The sequence below is a fragment of the Arvicanthis niloticus genome, chromosome 10 (assembly GCF_011762505.2).
Source record: "Arvicanthis niloticus isolate mArvNil1 chromosome 10, mArvNil1.pat.X, whole genome shotgun sequence".
NCBI lineage: Eukaryota > Metazoa > Chordata > Mammalia > Rodentia > Muridae > Arvicanthis > Arvicanthis niloticus.
Window position 1 is genome coordinate 21609781 of NC_047667.1, and position 21831 is coordinate 21631611.

The 21831-nt window shown below is 40.8% G+C and overlaps 1 protein-coding gene across 9 annotated transcripts in view; it reads left to right on the plus strand.

Moving 5' to 3' along the window:
- Positions 1–1221: 1221 nt before the first annotated feature.
- Positions 1222–21831, plus strand: part of Rbbp5 (RB binding protein 5, histone lysine methyltransferase complex subunit) — a 28324-nt gene continuing 7714 nt past the window's right edge. For 3 of the 9 annotated variants that reach the window (XM_034513184.2, XM_034513186.2, XM_076941155.1), the window contains exons 1-13: positions 1248–1420; positions 7371–7396; positions 8108–8280; positions 13045–13185; positions 13891–14053; positions 15915–16024; positions 16941–17060; positions 17147–17300; positions 17398–17469; positions 17965–18082; positions 19854–19923; positions 20380–20609; positions 21580–21657. In XM_034513184.2, the coding sequence (XP_034369075.1) occupies positions 1402–1420; positions 7371–7396; positions 8108–8280; positions 13045–13185; positions 13891–14053; positions 15915–16024; positions 16941–17060; positions 17147–17300; positions 17398–17469; positions 17965–18082; positions 19854–19923; positions 20380–20609; positions 21580–21657 (1474 nt within the window). In that variant the 5' untranslated portion in view covers positions 1248–1401. Of the gene's footprint in view, positions 1421–7370; positions 7397–8107; positions 8281–13044; positions 13186–13890; positions 14054–15914; positions 16025–16940; positions 17061–17146; positions 17301–17397; positions 17470–17964; positions 18083–19853; positions 19924–20379; positions 20610–21579; positions 21772–21831 lie in introns of all 9 variants that reach the window. The other 6 variants (XM_034513182.2, XM_076941154.1, XM_076941156.1 and 3 more) reach the window with 6 other exon arrangements.

Below are 21831 nucleotides of genomic sequence, written 5' to 3' on the forward strand. Positions count from 1 at the left end.
AAAACAAAAAACAAAACAAAAACAAAAAAAAAAACAAACAAAAAAAAAACGGCAAGTGTCACCAACAGACTGCCTACAGAAGAGAAAATAAACACATATGCATGTGAGAAGTTCGTCACTATTACTACATAAGTGAAACAATGTGTTGTTTTCTTTTTCACTTAGCCAGTGGGTACAGTTGAAGAGACTTGATAGTAAGTCACCTTGTATAAATTATTTCTGGTAGTATAATATTTGGATAGCATTTTGGAAATAATTGAATACATGAAGGAGTGAAAGTTGTCCAATATCTCTGAGCTTCAACTACTGTTATTGGGTTAAACAGCTACAAGAAAGACATATTTAGGAAATAGTAACTGGTAAATGATGGCTAATATTTGCTATCACCTGATATTTTATGCGCTTTGTGTGCTAACTCATTTAATCCTCCTAATTCTCTAAGTAGTATGATTATTACTCCCATTTTACACACAAGGAAAGGATTAAATACCCATAAGAGCAGAATCAGTTAAGAGGACCTCTAGATTACTGTCATTATATCTATACAGGGGAATCTAGCTTGACTTGCCCACATCTACAGTCCGATAAACACTTCCCGCCCCAAGCCCATTATTTACCATCAGCTGGTCTTGTGATTGCTCTGTGTACATCAAGTCTGACAGAACTGTGGGGCCCTCAATCCACCTCTTGACAATTTTCCTGTGCCCTAATCGACGTGTGTACACAGTAATACCGCAGGAAAAGGCCTAAAAAATGCTATCGTACCTTTTTCTGTGATCTATGGCATATTTTTAGAGACCTGAAATAATCTTCACGAAACTAAGTCAGACACATAGTAACTATAGTATGCATAGCACCGTGAACCAAGCCAGCACGCGCTCTGACGGCGCCAGATAGCTCCAACAACATTCTGGCACTAGGGGCCGATCTTTCCCGCTTTCCTGCCTTAGAAAGAATCGCCCGGAACCTTTCTTGCGGAGTCTCAGCCAGCCGCCGGGACAACCAAAGGAACACACAGCACAGTAAGTATTAGTGGGTTAGTGCTATGCCTGAAATTTCTTGCTCGGTTATATGGTCCCGGAGAGAAAAGCTTTACATTCTTGTACTTTTCGGAGTTCCGACTGACTATAAAATTTTTTATACCTCAATAGTATTATAATTGGTTGATTTCAAGAGAGTTTAGTCTTTTTTAAAATTAGGGATAAATGTGGACAGCTACGTAAAACGAACAAGGAAGGCGGGGGAGGAAAGCGGAAGCCGCGGGGCCTTCTAAGTCCGAAAGTCTCCGGAGCTTGCGCCAGGCTCTTCGCAGCGCCCCCCACTTAGACGCGGGGCTTCTGAGCGGGTGGGGGAGAAGGAACTGTTGCGGGTTCGGAGACCAGGCGGCCAGCGTCTGCAGGGATGAACCTCGAGTTGCTGGGTGAGGAGGGCTTGGCTGCGTCTTAGCAAACCCTTTGGTACTGGGAAGGAGGGAACCTGGGCGAGAGGGACCACAGGCTGCAACCTTAGGGACACTCTTCTGAGATGATCGAGTGCTCGTGATGTGGAGTTGCAGCAGCTTCTGTCCAAGAAGAATGCATTACTTTTCTGAAACCGCTTTCAGATCAGTTGTGGAGTCATTGAGGCACTTTTTGTCCAAGCTGTGATTTCGAAGATCACAGGTGCTGAAGTAACAGATCAGACAGGACCAGAGTTTTGAAAATGCAGTCTGAGGAAGAGTGACCTAGGGTGGGTCAATTTTGAAGACCTGTCAGGGGATCCGGTGCCTAGATAAGATAACTCTTACTGGAAACGAGTTATTTAACCAGATTTTTATTTTTTAAAGGGTAAGAGTGTTGTAATTCGGCACTAAGTGGAGTAGTTGGCATTTGGAATCCAGTCATCTTGACTGCCAGTTTAAGGTCCTTAACCGTAGGGAGGTGTAGATCCCCCGAAATGTGAACTACACGAGCAGTTATTTTATTCTCACTATGTTTTTAAATCGCTGCCTTCTAACCCCTTATCCACATTGGTCTTTTCTTCTGGCCTCCGGTGAGGTAATGTTTTCGAGAACTCCTACATGACTTGGCTGCTACAAAGACAATTTTTAAATTGTTCTTTGTCTTTATAGTGACTTTTGGGGAGCATGCATGCATGAAAGACACCAATGAGAAAAATTTTAATTTATTGTTTTATGTGTGTGGGTGTTTTGTCTGTATATACGACTGTTCACCAGTGATGTGCCTGGTGCCTACAGAAGCCAGGAGAGTCAGATCCTCTGAAACTGGAGTTACAAATGGTTTTGAGCTACAATATAGGTTCTGGGAATCATACCTGGGACTTTTGGAAGAGCAGCTAGTGCTCTTAACCACTGAACCATCTCTGCAGCCCTTCAGTGAGATAATTTCTCTGCTTTGCCAAAATGTGGATATTGTAATAAAGAGATAACCAAGAGTGTAGATTGGTGCTGTTTATTTTGTGGAGACTCGTGGATACCCGGCTGGACAGTTTAGTCTTTAAGGAAGATAGGGTATATCCATCAACAACTCACCTGGAACACCGATTTATAAAGTTTTTCTAACAGTAACAATGCACAGTTGAATGTTGAGACAATATAAAACCAGTCTGGAAGACCACAATGTATGAGCAATAAGGAATTTATGAACTGTGACATGGAAAGAAAAACCATTGAGGAGGCAGGATTTGAGCATACTGGTAATGAGAAAATGAACTACAGAATAATGGTGCTGGATTAATAAGATGTAAGGACATTTGAAAGGTAGCTTGGATATGTTGGATATAGACTGAGAGCTTGGAAGACAAGTCTTGACTTATGATCACCATTTGTTTTGGCTTTTTGAAACCCTGTGACTCGGTGTGAATAGGTGGAAGGGAGAAGATGAGAGGGGCAGAAAATTGTCAGGGACAAGATCTTTGGGTACATACCTGGAAGGAAAAGGATAAGCAAATGATTATAAGTTACCTAACATATGCAGTGCTTCTGTGAGCTAGGCACACTTTCAGGTACCTTCCATATATTTCCCCAGGTATAGCATCTAGGAGAGGATACAAGTTAGCAGTTCCTTCCATAGACACCAGTTGAGTGTCCAGACAGCACTTGAGTCTGAAAGCTGAGAAGAGCCTGCTCCATTTCATCTCTGGGCAGCTTGCACTCCTTAGCAGCCTAAGGTGGAGGTGATTTTAGGAGGGTGTGGGAGAAGTAGAGACCAAGAGACATGATCCTTATTTATCAAAGGAAAAGAGAAAAGCTATTGTAATAGTCCTTTGAAAGAGTTATCAGTGTGTGTCATGGAGAAAGTTCTTTTGAATGATTCAGAAGGTTCATAAGGGGGAAACTTAGGAATATTTTGTATTGGCTGGTTCAGCAATTAAAAAGAGGTCTGGGTCTCCAAAGAGGAAATCTCTTGTAGAAGTGACTAAGTTTTAAAGTGAGAAAGCTAGCGATTGTATATAAGCAGGAAAGAACAGGGGTGATATGGTTGTGGGAATAGTTACACAGTGAAGGACATCTGGCCAGATAAAGGAAGCTAAGGACAGGCTAGGTTGTTGGATGTGCGACTCAGGTGACATGTGTAGTTAGACTGTTTCTGGCGTGGGTGTGTCTGTGGTGCATGCCTATATTTGTGTGCATGTGTGTGAGTGTTTGTGCACTCAAGAGGCCAGAGAAACGAGTGATGGATCGACCTTTGTCAATTTTTTGATTTTTCTATCACCCTGGAGCTCATGTTTTTCAGTTGGACTGGTAGCCAGCTAACCCCTTTCTGTCTCTGCCCCCTTTAGTGCTGGGATTATTAGCCTGAGCAGAGCAGTGCTGGACTTCTGTGTGTGCCAGGATCTGAACTCCAGGTTCATGCTTTACAGGAAGTGCTTTTAAACCCTTGAGCCATCTCTCCATCCCTAGAATTTTTTTGAAATGATATTTAATCCTTTTGTTCATTATCTTCTGATATTTTCTGCTCTAATCTATTTTCTTTTAAATAACTTGTCATCATGGACGATGATGATTTATTCATTTTTTCAGTAGATTGAATTGTACCATCTGAAAACAATAAGATAAGACTGCTTTTTGCCCTGGATAAAAAACACAAACAGGAAAAGAGAAACAACTAATTCTGTATAATACAGAGTTACAACATAGCACTACAGTGTAGGGGAACCATATGAAAGCAGCTATTGTGCTCTGTTGATGGGATTGTTGTAAAATTTGGGGAAATTTACAGAGATACTGAGATGGAGATGCCAAGCCACCAACCAACAAAAAGAGTTGGAGCTTTCTGTGAAGCAAACATTCCTAGGCATGAATGACGGTATGGCTGAGTACATACATGAATGAATAACTAACTACAGCTGGTACTCAGGGCATGGTTAATTTAAGTTCTGGCACAGGTGCTGATAGTACAAAGACAAAATCCGAAATGAAAAGTACTGGCCAGGGCCAGGCTGAGCTTGCTCTTCAAAGTTATGCTTAAAGAGGTTTAATAAAAAAAAAAAACAAAAAAAAACCTCGTTTTGTTTTGTTTTGTTTTGTTTTCCAGCAAAGGTACAATTATGGGTGAAGTTAGGCCTGCAAGTTGTTTGAAAGATTGATCTTGGGAGGCAAAACTAGGCCCAAGGCAATGTAACAGATTCGGTCATGTAAGAAGGGTGGAATGGTGTATGTTGTCTACATACCTACAAATTGAATTTCTCTGAAAGAAATACTGACAGAGGAGCCATCACCTGTTAAAGGCAGCAGAATGGTTTAGATAGACCAGCTATTATGGTCCCAAACTGGTATGAAAGGGAGGAATTTGTTGGCAATTAGAGAACAAATAGGACCATTGAAAGAAGCTCCTGATAGCCAAATCTTGAAGAATATGAAGACTTTACCCCTTATGACGGGAGACACCTGGACTGCTTGCTCCAAGGCCATTTGAAGCCAGGATCCCACAGGAGAAGACCTGAGAAGTGCTTGAAGAAGCCGATGACATTGCACTAGAAGCTAACTAAACTCAGATTCCAAAAAAGCAGGTACAGAGAGGGTCCATAGTAGAAGGTGGAGATGTGAAGGTAGCACCTGGTTTTAAGGACAGAGGGAGGAAAGCTAATGCAATTGAAGCCAAGACTGTAAGAGTAAGGGGGCAAGAAACAGTGGCAGGGTTGTATGAAACATGGAGAACAAAGAAGTCTTGGGCTGGAAGGGACGACAGTTACTCATTCAGTACTCTGATAACTAGCTCGTGTGCCCACTGTGAACTGTATAGGGAAAGGCTAACTAGATGGTAAAATTCTTTTTCTTTGGTTCTATAGCAAATGGACAGTTTTGGAACTAGCAGAATAAAATGAATAGTGGTTGTTGCCAGAAAAGTTCTCATTAGATAAAGAATCTAGGTAGGTTTCTTAGCTCACCTTGCTAATTGTTGTTCACTTCCTTGGTCCCCAAAAGAGCTTGTGAATGATATCACTGTTGATGATCCTTGAGGATTTGAGGAGAGTGGAACATTAGCTGTGCTGAAAGGGAGATGGGGTACACTTTGACTTTCAGGAAAAAGCAGGTGTGGTTTGTCAATCAGAGTAGTTAGTGACCTCCTGGGCAAATAAATCTAGGCAAGAGTCTAGGAGTTACATTTTAGGCACAGGCATTGTTTCTGGGTCAGGTCAGGGTTTTTGTTGTTGTTTGTTTGTTTGTTTGTTTTTCCTGTAGGACTTACCCTTCATGCCTAGCTTTCATCTATAAAAATGAAGTGTGATAATGCCTATTTAGTAGTGAGTTGAGAGGATTGACTAAGGTAAAATGTAGAATTTGTAGTAGCCCACTCTGGCTACACCCTACATACAGCTCAGCCTACCCTCGGACTCAGTCCTGCCTGTCTCCCAGGTGCTGGGATCATGTAAAGATGTTCATAACAATGTCTTTCTTAACAATTTTAAAATCTTTGTTTCGTGATTAAACATTTTGTGTGTAAATGGTACATGTTCCTGATTGTGTGTGTACAGGTGCATGCTTGCTGTGTATGTAGAGGCCAGAGGTTGATATTGGGTGTCTTCCTCTTCCATTTTTGACATGGGGTCTGCCACTGAATCTGGAGGTCTCTGACTGGCTAGAGGGTCTGGCCAGTAGCAGGCATCTGCCAGTCCTGTTCTCCTCTATACACACTGGGCCTTTTACCCTTTACATGGATTTTGAGGCTCTGAACTCCAATCTCTAGCCAAATGATTATAAAAACTTATATTAAAAATATATGTGTGGGGTGGGGGTTGGAGAGATGGCTCAGTGGTTAAAAGTACGAGCTGCTCTTCAAGAGGTCCTGAGTTCAATTCCCATCAACCACATGGTGGCTCACATTCATCTGAAGTGGGATCCAGTGCCTTCTCCTGGTGTGTCTGAAGACAGCTACAATGTGCTCACATACATTAAATAAATAAATAAATAAATAAATAAATATGTGGGGGGGGTACATGTGGAGGTCAAGGAACAACTTGTGGGTGCTGGTTTTCTCCTACTTTATGGGTCCTGGTGAATCAAACTCCAGGCTGCAGGCTTGACTCTCAGCCCCTTTCCCTGCTGAGCCATCTTACTGGCCCTGATTTTTGTTTTTTATGTTTGAATGAGTACTCATTTTTGTTAACTTCTCAACCATGTGAATGTAGTCTATCGATTGGGAAAGAAACACCAGCTATGTTAGTAAATGAAAGAAGCAAGTGACTTTATAATGTCTGTGGTGTTTTCCTTTTCAGGTGGTGTTCTCAGTGTTACCCTGCGAGCACTTTAGCCACTGAGACACCTCTCCAGCCCCAGCTATGCACATATGTGTAACACATGGTCTACTTTAGTCACTTTAAAAACAGTATTCAAGAACACTTTTCTGATACAGTTCAGCATTTGCATCCATTCCCTTCTTTCATAATTGTGTGTGTTAGAAGGGACTGGCTGGGGGTTTTTGTCAAGTAGGACCATGACAAGGAAATAGGATAGACTTTGAGGACAGTTGGTGATTCTGCATTCTAGTGGCCGCATGTTCTGAACTCACAGTTTGACAGCTTTAATGCTTGACATCTCAAGGTGTATGTCTGCACAGCTCAGAGACAGAGGCTTCTTGTTCAGGTCCTTAAGCAAATGCCTATTGTCGTCACCTTGTCGTCAGCACACCAGCTCCTGTTATTATATCACAGCCTCAGAAACACTTTACTGTATGCTTAGGAAATGACAGAAGTAAAAAGGCAAACGCCATCTGCCTAAGGTGATGAGTAGTGTGACCCCATGGAGCCCCTAAGCACGTGTCAGCCTCCCACCCACACTTGGCCAGTGCTGCTGTGTGCTGTTGATGGGCTGTGTGGGCCCTTGTTTGTGGTTTATGTTTCATCTTCTTTCTTTCTTTGCCTTGTTGCAGAGTCCTTTGGGCAGAACTATCCAGAGGTGAGTTTAGTTTTGTTGTTATATGTGAAAAATGGTGACTGCCTTTTATTTGTTTGGTGACAAATAATTAAATCTCTCACACACACACATAGTGCTATGGTAAAAATGGAGTGCAACTTTGAGGTAATGTACAAGTTTAGCTGGAAATCTCACAGTAATTTTTTAAATCTTAAGGTTCACTTTTCTTTAAATAAAAGGAAAAAATATTCACAACTTAGACAGAAGGACTTTTTAAACAAACAGTACCATCATCTATACAGGAACTTTTTTGTGAGTGCTTTACAAGTTTTGATAGGTGGATTTACATAGTAATAATGATCACTGTGTAATTGTGCGCTTGTAACTTTTCCTGTGCTTCATTGTGGTTATTTTTTAAGACTTGACACTGATGTAAAATAATGTAATTTTTTTAATGTCAGAAACACGGGCTATTTCATAGCTTTTACAATTTCCTATAATCAAGGAATTTTCATAGTAACTTCTATAGTACTCTGCCCATTGACTGTAAAGTACGGAGGTCCATTATTATACCATTTGAGTAAGAGATTGATCATGACTGTTTCCAAAAGTTTTTAGCTCACGTGTATAATTATAATTAGCTCACGTGTTCATTTTAGCCAATTTAAAAAGTGTGTGAACACTTATAGAAATCATTTCTATATGCATTGTCCTTTATGACCAAGAACTTCTGTATATTTATTTGTCTTATAGGAAGCTGATGGAACTTTGGATTGCATCAGCATGGCCCTGACTTGCACCTTTAACAGGTGGGGCACGCTGCTTGCCGTTGGCTGTAACGATGGCCGAATTGTTATTTGGGATTTCTTGACAAGAGGCATTGCTAAGATAATTAGTGCACACATCCATCCAGTCTGTTCTTTGTGGTAAGGAATTTTGATTTGATTTGATTTACTTTTTTTTTTTTTTTTTTTTTGGTGGTATTAGAGATTGAGCCCAGGATCATATACATTCTGGGCAAACATTTTACTAATGAATTACATAAATACCTTCAGCCCCATGCTTCTTTTTCTTTTTTTTCTCTTTTATGTGCATGTGTATAGGTATGTTGGCTTGTGTGTGGCCTCGTGTCTGTGTGCATGTGTGTATGTATGCCTGTGTGCTTGAGGCCCCAGTGTTAATTGCAGGTGTTGTAGATAGAAGTGGTGGGAAAGGTACCCCAGTTTTTCTGTGTATAGACTTGAACTTAGACCCCCATACTTAAACCCTTAGTTTATTTTTACTATCATTTGTCCCCAGAGTCTACAATCTAGGAATAAATGCCTCATCTTTGATAAAAGTGATTATTATCAATATTTCTGAACCCTCCTTTTATGCCAGGCATTGGCTTAAGAACTTTATATATATTAACTCTAATTCTCTCAATAGTCCTTTATAAGTAAAGACTTTATCCTTCCTGTCATAAATGAGGAATTGAAGCCCGGAAAAGCCACATTACTTCCCTAAGATCACACAGCTAGAAGGTAGTAATGTCTAGGCTTGAGCAGAAGTCTGACTTGCGAGCTTCTATTCTTCTTGCATTGCCTGCTAAATTCTTCAATAACAAGCATTTTTTCATCCCACAGTTTGGGCTTATATTCGTTTGGGTTTCCTTTATGTTTCTTTTATATTTCCTTTTTCTGATTCCTGCCTTCCTATGGGGTACTGGAACAAATTTAGGGCTTTGTATTGATTGACTTAAAGTGTTTCTTTGTGTACCTTCTAGTGGTTACTAGATACAATGTTAGATACCTGATGTACCACAATGCCCCAGGTTGACTTTGCAACAGTTCAGATGAAGTACAGTGCCCTTACCTTCTTTCCTTCTGTTGCCTCCCTTGTCTAAAATGTAATCAGTTCACACATTTCCTCTGCATACACTGTAATTGGCACAAGACAAACCAAACTTATAGTTGGTATTTCTATCTTTTTCTTTCTGTTTAGAGACCTTGGTTTAGCCTCTGTTGTTTTTTGAGACAGTCTCTCTACATAACCCTGTCTGTCCTGGAACTCACTATGTAGACTGGTTTTCAACTCATAGAGAGCCTCCTGTCTCTCTGCCTTAGGAGTACTGGGATTAAAGGCGTATGCCTGACTCTTGATCTCTGTAGTTTTTTTTATGAGAAATTGTCTTTATGTCACGGTTTTATTTATAGATGGGGTGTCATTTTTCCTATTACCACTTGTTTTGTTTTTGTTTTTCCAAACAGGGTTTCTCTGTAACCCTGGCTGTCTTTGAAACTCACTCTGTAGAACAGGCTGCCCTCAAACTCAGAGATCTGCCTGCCTCTGTCTCCTGAGCGATGGGATTAAAGGCGTGCGCCACCACTATCCAGCCCTAGTGCCACTTTTAAGATTGAGAACTGTTTCTGCATTCAACATAATTTGTGTTTTGGAATTTTTTATTTTTGTTTTGTTAATTTTTGATGTTATAGTTAAATCATTTACCCCTTCCCATTCTTCCTTCCAAACCCTTCCATGTATTGCTCTCCCTTGCTCTCTTTAAAATTCATAGCCTCTTTTTAAAAAAAAAATTTATGCATTTATGTATGTATGTATGTATGTATGTATTGTATATATACATACAACCTGCTCAATCCATGTAATGTTACTTGATTGTATTTGTTTTCAGGACTGACCACTTAGTATGTGATGACCATTTATTGTGCTGTTTCCTAAGGAAGATTTTTGTTCTCAGTAGCCCTTAGTTGCCTGTAGTTCATTGTCTATAGTTGAGGCCTTGTGAATCTTCCCCTCCACATTAGCTTGCCTATTGTTGTCTTTATTCAGTCCCTGTTAGACAGTCATGTTGCTAAAAACTTTCTGGGTGTAGCTTCTGACATTCCTAGGAGACACAATCTCACAGCAAACTCCCTGTTCCTCTGGTTCTACCCCATTTTCCAGGATGCACCCAAAGGCCTGGGTGCAGGAGTTAGGTTGTAGATGGATCAGCTAGGCCTGGGCTCCGCAGCTTTGCATTTTGATTGGTTTCAGTTTTCTGTTAATAGTCTGCATATGTTGCAAAGAGAAGTTTCCTTGATGAGAGTTGAGTACACTTATCTGTGGGTATAAAGATAAATCTTTAGAATGTAGGTGGGGGTTATGTTGGTTTATTAATTTGGCAATCGTATATTCTCATCCAAGATCTGTGACTTCTCTATTTCTGAGTAGTTAGCTAGGTTTCCAGAACCAGGCATGATTTCCTTCTTGTTGAGCAAGCTTTAGTCCAGATAGAGAGCTGTAGGTTACTGCCAAGGTATACCTGCCACTACTCTATCTTTAGAGTTATCAGCCATGCTGGTTGTTATTGTGGTTTGTGGGTGCCATAGCTAGGAGGGACAACTGGCTATTGACTAATTCCCTCCTTTGGAAGCTTGCATGGTGCTTTCTGGTATTGTGAGAGGCAATCCTAAGTGAGGAGGTTTTCAAATCAGTTCTAACTATGGGCAGACCTCTGTGCCTTATGTCTGAAATGCATGGCCTTTTTACTAGTAGGAACTTGCTTCCGTCTCTGGGGGTAACCAAGGACAATAGCAATGGCCTATAATGTTTTGGGAGTCTTTTGGGCAGCCCTGAGCAGCAACTCAAAGGAGGGTTTCTCACGACTGCTATTGATGGTCTGTGTGCTCACTGGCCTTAAACTAGTTATGGATGACTTCAAACTTCTCATCTAATCCTCCTTTATCTCTGGAGTGCTGAAATTACAAGTGTGTTCCTATCCCAGTACTAGGAAAGGAACCTAGGGCCTCTTGCATGCTAAGCAATAGCTCTACCAACTAAGCTATGTCCTCAGCTCCTGGAATGGTTTCCTTGGCTTATATTGTTTGATTTCAGTCACTTGTTTTTAGTCGGTAGGTTTTATGTTTTGTTATATTTGGAGAAACATAGATGTTAATTCCTTCAAATACTTCAAAGGTACAATTTATTCTTTGTAGGACTCAGATATCAGATTATTTCTTGTCTCTCGAATCCCTGAGATGATGTCCCTCCCACTCACTTAAATGTTTTTAATCTCTTATTCACATTGAGTAATTTTTATTCTTTCAGATTACTGTTTGTCTTTTTCCAGCTCCATTGACTGCTGGATTCCTCAATTGAACTTTTACTGTGAGTTATTATATTTTCAGTTCCAGGGTTCCCTTAAGTTTTTTTTTTTTTTTTTCTTTACACCTTTGCAGAAGCTGCTGGTAGGGTTGGAAGTGGAGACTCCGTGGGTCCTGCTGACATTCTATTTGAGAAGGACAAGAAGGCCCTGAGCCTTCCTTTCATTTGGCCTCCAGGCACTGTGGTAGTGAGTGCTTACTAAGGAAGCCATCTCCACTCAGTTGTCTGTGGCAGCACCTGGGTGCTTCCTTAGAGCTGGGTCAGGTACAAGTCTAGCTGTCTGTTGGTGCTGGCGAGGACAGAGTAGATTCAGGGTTTTCTGTGGGGTTTGACTGGAGTGGAGTATTATTTTTTTTAAACATTCACATAGATTCTCTCTCTTGCTGCCCCGTTGACTCTCCTTTCCTGATCCTTCACCTTGGGAGAGCAAGGTCTTCTTGGGTGGGGAGAAGAGGAGGATTATGTGTAACCATTGGCGTTATCCAGGTGTTAGCTTCTTCACCCAGTCAGGGATATGTGAGGCCAGCAGAAACTTCAGGAACTTAAGTCTACCTTCTTTTAAAAAGTATTTATTTACATCCAAAAGGCTATCCCCTCTCCCAGTAACCCCTCACAAGAGTACCTCCCTCCACTCCCCTCCCCTTCTCCTCTGAGGGTGCACCCTGCCTTCCACAGTATCCCCTAATCCTGGCACATCAAGTAAGATTAGGCACATGCTCTTCCACTAAGGCCAGATAAGGCAACCCTGTTGTAGAACAGGATACCAAGTTAGGCTCCAGCTTTAGAGAGAGCCTGTCTGTGCTCTAGTTGTTGAGGCCACATGAAGAGTCCATCTACCTTTCAGTCTTTAACAGGATGTCTAGTATGCTTAATGTGGCTGCATTTAAGAAGTATTTGTTTCTTAATTTCCATTCTTTTTGCCTTTAAAATAGTTTCACTCTGTAGCCCAGGCTGTCTTGGAACTCAGGCTCCTCCTTCCCCTCCTCCTGAGTACTGGGATTGTAGGGTAGACGTCTGGCTGCACAGACCTTGCTGCCGGCGATAGCTTGTCTTTTCTGTGTTGTCGGTGCTGTGGTCCTGGAGATTGAGATGCTCTTCAGCCCTGAAGTTCCCCCAAACCCTCTCCGTGTCTCATGGTCTTAAAAGTCAACTGATGTGGGAACTTTACCAAGATGTTCATTTGTTATTTCATGGTGCTAACTGTAGTGTTATTTTGAAGTAGTAACACATTACTGTCTGTAAAGATAGTACAAGAACCAGGCATGATGGCACATACCTGAAATCTCAGCACTTGGGAAATAAAGGCAGGAGAATCATGAGTTCAAGGTTACTCTGGGTATGTACTAAGACTTTGTCTCAGGAAAGGGACAAAAATAAAAAGAAAGTCATGGAAATGTTTATTGATTAGTTAAGAAAGTTTGTTATAGATTTGATTGTATTTTTAAAAATGTTGACCTGTGCAATTAGGTCAACATTTTATCCATAGTAATGGTATCAATACTTTACCTTATACCATGTGCTAAATCCACCTCTGTTTTTTCCCCTAGTTGGAGTCGAGATGGTCATAAACTCGTGAGTGCTTCTACAGATAACATAGTGTCACAGTGGGATGTTCTTTCAGGAGATTGCGACCAGAGGTTTCGATTCCCTTCACCCATCTTAAAAGTCCAATATCATCCTCGAGATCAGTATGTTTAAGACATTCCTTTCTTAGGGCGGGGTCTCATTTCTGAGTGGATTAGCTCTGGGCTTTGATATCTTCAGATTAAGGTTTTAAGAGGCAAACACAACACCCTTTCAAGCGATATAAAATCATCTTCTGTCTAGGTTGGTTCTACTGAGTGTATTGTAAGGAGATTGTAACTGATCATTAGTAAGACTTTGGAAATGACCAAAGGTAGGAATAATGTAGGGCCCTGGCCCTTCATTCATTAGACTCCTTTAGAATGAAGAAACAGTTTCATATTAAGACTACATTTAAGGAAAAGTCCGGTATTTCATTATGCAGACAGAGTTTTCATTTCTCAGGGATCTCCCATAGTCTACTCTGTGACTATGATGCTGCTCATCATATGTTCCTCAGGCTTGGGCCATATTTGACATATAGACACATGCATCTGCTAACATAGTTAAAATCAGTATTTTGTTTTTACTTTATTAAGTATCTTACTGGTTTACTAAATATTTTTAATGACCAGCCTTCATTTATCAAGATAGGCTTTAATACTTTGAGTCTGTTATTAGATTGTAGGTTGTATTTGTTTTCACCATTTCACGTTCGTTGGAGTTGGGAGAGTCAGTGAGGAAAGTGGTCAGGGATCAGGGAGGAAGGACAGGGACTCAATCTGCTGATGCCAAAGCAATAGCCAATATGTGTTCATATTTTTAAACAGGAACAAGGTTCTCGTGTGTCCCATGAAATCTGCTCCTGTCATGTTGACCCTTTCAGATTCCAAACATGTTGTTCTGCCGGTAGACGATGACTCGGATTTGAACGTGGTGGCATCTTTTGATAGGCGAGGGGAATATATTTATACAGGAAATGCAAAAGGCAAGGTAAGCTATGAAGTTGGTGAGGAAAGCCAGGTGTCTGCCTTGACTCTGGTTTACTCTTTCTGCTTTAAGTTTCTGTTATCCCTGGAATAATCCGTCACCTGAAATGTAGCTCTAAGTTTTCTTTCATGCCTTGATAATAATTTCTGTACTTTGAATTAGAGTAAACAGATTATTTAATGGATAGATAGATAGATAAGGATAGAGACAGTGTGGTGGCTTGTTTTATAATTCTTCTAGCTCTTTGGGAGTAAAGACAGGAAGATTACTCCAAGTTTGAAGACTGTCTAAACTAAATAGTAAGGTCCAGGCTAGTTTGGGACTTCATAGAAAGACTTAAGAAACTAAGAGAAAGGAAGAAAAAAAATAAACAAACAGGCTGGGTGAACAGCTTAGTTGTAAAGTCTTGTTGTGTGCACATAAGTCTGTGAGTTTAATCCCCAGCAACAGAAAAAAGCAAAAACGAAAGGACAGAAGGTTCTTGACTATTAATAGTAATGAAGAGAATATTTAAATGTTACGACTGGAACACACTGATTAGAATGTCTTAATATCTACTTATAGAAAACCCAGTTTTCTATAAGGAGCTGGGTCGGAGGCAGTATGTGCCTCTAATCCCAGTACTCAGGAGGCAGAAGCAGGCAAATCTCTGTGAGTCCTAGGCCAGCCTAGTCTATAGAGTGAGTTCCAGGGCAGCCAGGGCTACACATAGAAAACCTGTTGTGGGGGCTGGAGAGATGGCTCAGTGGTTAAGAGCACTGGCTTCTCTTCCAGAGGTCCTGAGTTCAATTCCCAGCAACCACATGGTGGCTTACAATCATCTGTAATGGGATTCAATGCCCTCTTCTGGTGTGTCTGAAGACAGCTACAGTGTACTCATATAAATAAAATAGATATATCTTTAAAAAAAAAAAAAAAAAAGAAAGAAAGAAAGAAAAGAAAACCTGTCATGAAAAACAAAGAAAGCAAAAACCAAACAAACAAAAAACCATAATAAACATGCATATACATGCACACTCACACAGAGAAACATGGTATAATTCAAGCCATTTTAACCTATAGTACTGAGACTATCATCTTTTTTTTTCCCTTTCAACTTGCCCTTTAGGATGTTTGGAAGTGTAGACTTTTCGGGGAGCAGTACATTGTATTGTAGGTGTTTCTTCTGGTAGCAGTTTTTAAAAATTGTCATTAAGATATATTTATTAACAGCTGTGGAGTACTTGCCTCCGTGAGTGAGGTCCTGGGCTCTATCCCCAGTATAAAAATAATGTATAAAGATGATACACACAAACCTTATCCTTGTAAACATTTTAAAATGTTAAGCTCAGTGGTACTCCATGCGCTCCAGCCTCACCACCATCCTCTGCAGACCTCCTTTATCTTGAAAATTGAACCACTATTAGGGAGTCTGTCCCGAGGCCCTGGCAGAGTCATTCTGTGTCCTTTTGTTGAATTTGACCACTGTAAGCACTTTATGGAAGTGGGATAATAAATATCCTCATTTGCAACTGGCATATCTCATACAGCATGTTGTCCTCGGGGTGACTGTTGTACTGTGTGTCAGAATTTTCCTCCTCATCAGAGTTCAATCATATAGTACTTGTGTGTCACATTTCCCAGTCTGTCACTGGTTTGTTTCCACTTGGTAGCTCTTGTGAACAATGTCAAACATGTTCTCAGAGTAGACGGTTAAGACTCTATTGAAAGAAGTAAAAAATTGTATCAGTTAGTAAGATTGAATATACAGGAATAGAGACATTTGAATTGTTACTAGGTCTCTTCACAGTTGAAAAATAAGTCAAATCTGACTACTATTAGTCATCAGAGCATTTACTTTTTATTTTTGTTCTGGAAACTTCAGATCTTGGTCCTAAAAACAGACTCTCAGGATCTTGTTGCTTCCTTCAGAGTAACAACGGGAACAAGCAATACTACAGCCATTAAGTCAATTGAGTTTGCCCGGAAGGGGAGGTGAGTAAGGCCTTGTCCTCTTCGTGTATATGCAATTTTGTAACACAATCTCATCACTACATGGCTCAGGCTGGCCTAAGTCTTGTGGTTCCTCTACCTCAGCTTTCGGAGTGCAGAGATAATGGCACTAACATGCCCAGTGAGGCCTTAGGTTTGCTTTAGGGTTTTGTTGTTGTTGTTTTAAGTGATGGAATGCAAATAATAATTTGCATTTATTTATCTATTTTTAATTTAATAATCATTATGTTAATAGTTATTATTTTGGTGTGTGATTTATACATTTTATTAAAGCTGTTAGAATTGCTCACTGTCTGGTTTTTAGGTTCATAAAATGTCCCTCACTGACAGTAGCTACATTTTTGTTGCTGGAAGGTTATCAGGCAGTTCCTTTACAGAAAGATGCTTAAGTATCATTGCTTAGAATCAAAGTGCCTAGTACATAGACCTGAGGAAAGATTTTAAATATTTCCCTTATTTTCAGCAGTGCTAGGGACCAACCCCAGGGCCTCCTCAGGTTAGACAAGTGCTCTAAAACTGAGTTGTGCCCTCAGTCCCAAGTAAGTAAACATCACTAAAAATATACACTTAGCTTATTGATACATAAACAGTCATACTGTGTTTAAAACAGACCAGATAAATGAAGTATAAATTACTGAACAGTACATAGGCTGTAGATTGAGCAGGCTGGTTCAGCAGTCTTGGATCTTGGTTCCATCCAGACAGTGTTGACATGAGGTTTGAGGATACTCAGGATAAAGCTCTTGGTTTTTACTTTAAAGGTGTGGAGTGACAAGAAGATGTACTGAATCTTGACCATTCTTGGTTTCTCTCCATTTCACTGCTCTAAGAAGTAGCAGTAGGAAGCGTTAACAGGGACAGGTTTCTGACTTGCCAAAAACCCCTCTCTTTTCTGTAGTTGCTTCCTGATTAACACAGCAGATCGAATAATCAGAGTTTATGATGGTAGAGAGATTTTAACATGTGGAAGAGACGGAGAGCCTGAGCCCATGCAGAAACTGCAGGACTTGGTGAATAGGTAGGTATTGTTGCCAGAAGAGCATATGGCTGACCTTCCCTGGGCTCCTGTTCCAGTTTCTCTTGGGGATGTTCTTTGTCTCTTAGGACTCCATGGAAAAAATGTTGCTTCTCTGGGGATGGGGAGTACATAGTGGCAGGCTCTGCGAGGCAGCATGCCCTGTATATCTGGGAAAAGAGCATTGGCAACCTGGTGAAGATCTTGCATGGGACCAGAGGAGAACTCCTACTGGATGTGGCTGTGAGTAGGGCAGGACACTGCTTTGGTGGCACACACTCTAGAGTGACTTGCATCTGTTCTCACAAACAATTCTTCTCTCTCTTAAATTGCAATTTAGTGGCATCCAGTTCGACCCATCATAGCTTCTATTTCTAGTGGAGTGGTGTCCATTTGGGCCCAAAATCAAGTAGTAAGTATTGTTCTGGTTGATTTGCTTTGAAACTAGGTATTTTATCAAAAAACCGTCATACAAAGTAAGCTAAATACTACTTTAATTTCTTTGTTTTGCATCTGATCTTTGTAGCCTAATTCAGCTCATTATATTTAGTAGCACTTCAGAGGGGTGTTCTTAGTTCAGAGCTAGTTTCCCATTTCGTTTCCATGTGTGTACACTTTCTACAACGTTTTAACATTTCTTTTGCTTTCTTATTTGAACACTCTTAAACTACCTTTGTGAAGTACATTTTGAAAAGATTAAAGGAAGTTAATAAACTTGAAGTGTTTATATAGAAAATACATCAAGATGGCAAACCCTTAGATACCTAAGATTTTAATCTCTTATCTCAGGTTTGATCTTAGTATGCTTAGTCTGTTTCATGCTGAAGATAAGTTGTCAGAACTTACATTGTTACTGATTTTTTGTTTGTTTGTTTGTTTGTTTGGTGACTCATCTGTTTTGTCATAGGAAAATTGGAGTGCATTTGCACCAGATTTCAAAGAGTTGGATGAAAATGTAGAATATGAGGAAAGAGAATCGGAATTTGATATTGAGGATGAAGATAAGAGTGAGCCCGAGCAAACAGGTGATGCCTCTCAGCAGCAGATGGTATTCCAAAAGGAAAATAATTGTCTTACTTAATATTCTTTATTAAATTAATGAATGAATTTATTTACTTTGTGTGGTAATTGTACTCAGAGCTGCACCTGCCACCTTTCTCTCATGAGTATGTAGTTTTCACAGTCTTGAAAAGTCTTAGTGTGTGTGCTACTTAAGGGCTCACGTGGGCATTGCCAGTTCTCTGGCAGCTCTCAGAGCATAGAAGTGTGCTCAGGCTCAGTTGATGTTGTGTCTTTTGATACATCTCCATTAATAGTAAAAAGGTCAAGAGCATGGGCTCTGAAACTAGGCAGCTTTTGGCAAAATACTTACACTTGAATGCCTCATCTCTAAGGTGGAATATGGTAACACCCATGTCTTTGCATTGTAGGGATACATGGAGTAATTCTTGTAGAGCACTCAGTGTATGCTCAGCCTGTAAGAAGAACTCCTCAGTCTTTTATTATTATGATCATAATCATTGTTATTTTTAACCTCATCTTCTAAATTTCTGAATAGGAACTTCCTGAAAATAAAGATCTGACCTTTTTTATTGCTGTTTGGAGGCAGAGTCTCATTGACCTCAGACTCCTAACCTTCCTGCACCAGCCTCCCCAGTGCTGCGATTACATGTGTGCATCACTGCTCCCTTCAGATTTGACTTATCTTCCAGGTTTTTAACACAGAACTTTGTACATACTAGGTGTGTATGTATGTGCATGCATACGTGTGTATGAATGTTTATTATGCCTAGCTGGCATTGTAATTAAGGGACAGATCTTTGACAGCTGGGCAACTTCATGGTGCTAATAATTAGGGAATCAGATTAAAGGAAAGACCCTTGAATCTCTGCAGCTTGAAACTGCTTTCACGTTTGGGTTTTAGGTAAATTACATCTCCATGGATTTAGATTAAACATGTAGAGTGTTGTAGATAGTTTTGTACTGTGTTATGTTGAAATGATCTGTCTGTTTCCTGGCTAGACTGTGAGACTTACTGAAGAGCTCTTCTCAACTTCTTGGTTGTCACTATTTCCAGTGTTAGTATCTAGTGGGGATTCAGCCCTTATTGGTTTTTTGTTTTGTTTTGTTTTACGTCTTATTTTCTTTTTTTTTTTAATTGGATATTTTATTTACATTTCAGATGCCATCCCCTTTCCCCATTCTCCCCCCCTCCCCCGCCAAAAAACCCCTTTCCTATGCCCCCTTTTCCCTTTTGCATTTATACACTTTTTAAAAATGTTAATCAAAGGCTTTACAAGTTTGGTAATGCTCAATCAGAAGTGTAACCCAATACCCAACCTAGATATATCAACTATCTTTGACTGGTGGAGACACATGAACATCTGCCTCCATGTCTCCCACCTCTTTCTCTATCTTTCTCTCTCTCATCACCTAGCTTCTCCTCTCCTTCATCTTCTCTCCTTACTCCTTCTCTTCCTCTCGGTACTCCTTCCCCCTTAGCTCCTCCTACATATCACCCTTCCTGTTAAAATAAAACTTTTCTCTCAAAATACAATTAGAGCAATTTGTACCAGTGAGGTACAAGATAATCCTAATACCCAGTCCATCATTTTGTTGACAGAACCTCTGTCATGTCTCCTAACTAAAACACTTAGTTCTGAACCTGGCTTTTTCCTCAGCTTTAGAATCAGCCCTTATTGTTAAGTGATTGAATGAAATGAACTGTTGGGTTGTTCTTAGGTAAAAAGCAGGTTTCCATTTCTTTTCAAATCTCTCCACTATTCTCTCGTACAGGGGCTGATGCTGCTGAAGACGAGGAAGTGGATGTCACCAGTGTGGACCCCATTGCTGCCTTCTGTAGCAGGTGAGCACCTTCAGAGGCTGAGTGTTGTTCCTGTCTCTTGTACACTGCCCGGTTTCCCCAGCTTTCCCTCCGCTCCCAGCTGCTTACTAGAAAAATAGAGAACAGTCCTTTACTGAAAAAATGTAACACAGATTTTAAGTAACTGAAGTAAAACCAAGCGTGGTGGAGCTTCCCTTAACCCCAGCACTTGGGAGGCAGAGGTAGGGTTGAGGCCAGCCTGGGGGTCTGAAACAAACAACATAAACAAACTGCAGTGAGGAACTTAGTCTACTTATGGTTGTCAGCTCACTGTCCTCTGACAACCTCTTTCCTTTCCTTCATTTCAGCTGTCTTAAAGTCTAGAGCTGTAACTGTTGTGTACTAGATATAGGCACAAGAGGAAAGGCTGAAGGGCTCGTGGTTTAAGCAACTATCTCCTCTTTTTTCCAATCCCTTGTCTGATCCTGTTCCAAATAGTGATGAAGAGCTGGAAGATTCAAAGGCTCTGTTGTATTTACCCATTGCCCCTGAGGTAGAAGACCCTGAAGAAAATCCATACGGCCCCCCACCGGATGCAGTCCCTACCTCCTTGATGGATGAAGGGGCTAGTTCAGAGAAGAAGAGGCAGTCTTCAGCAGATGGGTCCCAGCCACCAAAGAAGAAGCCTAAAACAACCAATATAGAGCTCCAAGGAGTGCCGAATGACGGTGAGAGTCGTCTCTTTATTCCTGATGTCTGTAGGTTCATTACTTTATACTCTTGGGCACAATGAGTAATTTCCTACTTGAGCCATTTTTACTTTAAAGAAGTTTCCCGTGAGTCTTTTTCTACATTGCTTTACTGTTCTGTGGTGATTGAGTTTGTATTCACTTTTAAAATGGGGACATTCTGCCCTGCAGTGTCTTGCCTAAGATGACAGACACACTTTGTCTTCTGACACATGGCTCAGGATTTGTTTCCTTGAACTGTTTATTCCCCCCTCTCCCCAGTAGAGTAAAGTGCCAATCAGAGCTACATGGTTGTTTCTTCCTTCTTGCTTGTACAGTGGGATTGGGAGCTTGTATTACCACATGTTGCAGTGATTTGATAAGAGCAGGCATTGCTATCATCAGGCATCCTCCACTCTTGTTTCTTAGAGAGAACGATAGGTGACTTAGCTGTGCAGCTGTGCAGGCTCTGGGTGGGCTTTATCCAGGCACCGCTGTGTGCTGTCTGCCCTGCTCATTTTTCCATCTGCCCTGCAAGTTAGTTTACTATTATTATTGCTTGCAAAGGAGAAAAGTTGGACCAAAGTTGTATAACTTGTCCAAGGTCTCACAGAAAGTGGTGGACTCAGGCCTCTTGCCTTGGTCTGTTCATTTTTTTGCTGATCCTATGCCTGTGCTGTGTCCCTGTTCAGGCTCGGATCAACTCAGTATGAGTGGGTATTTTAATTGTTTTCTAACTTGGAGTTGCAGTGGCTTGGTATAAACCACATAGACTGAGTATGCCTTTGGTCTAGCAAGTATTGTCAATTTAGTAGACATTCTTTTGTAGTTTAAAAGTAATCAATTTTTTTTCTTAGAGTAGTGAGATGGGACACAGAAGCAACGCTCTTTGTACTCAGAGGTCTAGTTGGGATGCAGGACCTGGGTGGTATGCACTGTCTTTCATGGCTGTCTTTCTGTCTGTCTGCAGAAGTCCATCCACTACTGGGTGTGAAGGGGGATGGCAAATCTAAGAAGAAGCAAGCAGGCCGGCCTAAAGGATCAAAAGGTAAAGAGAAAGATTCTCCATTTAAACCGAAACTCTACAAAGGGGACAGAGGTTTACCTCTGGAAGGATCAACGAAGGGTAAAGTGCAGGCGGAACTCAGCCAGCCCTTGGCAGGTAAGGACACATTGGGAGCACCGTCTGGCTTGCTTTGTGGCCTTGCTTTGTACAGCTCCT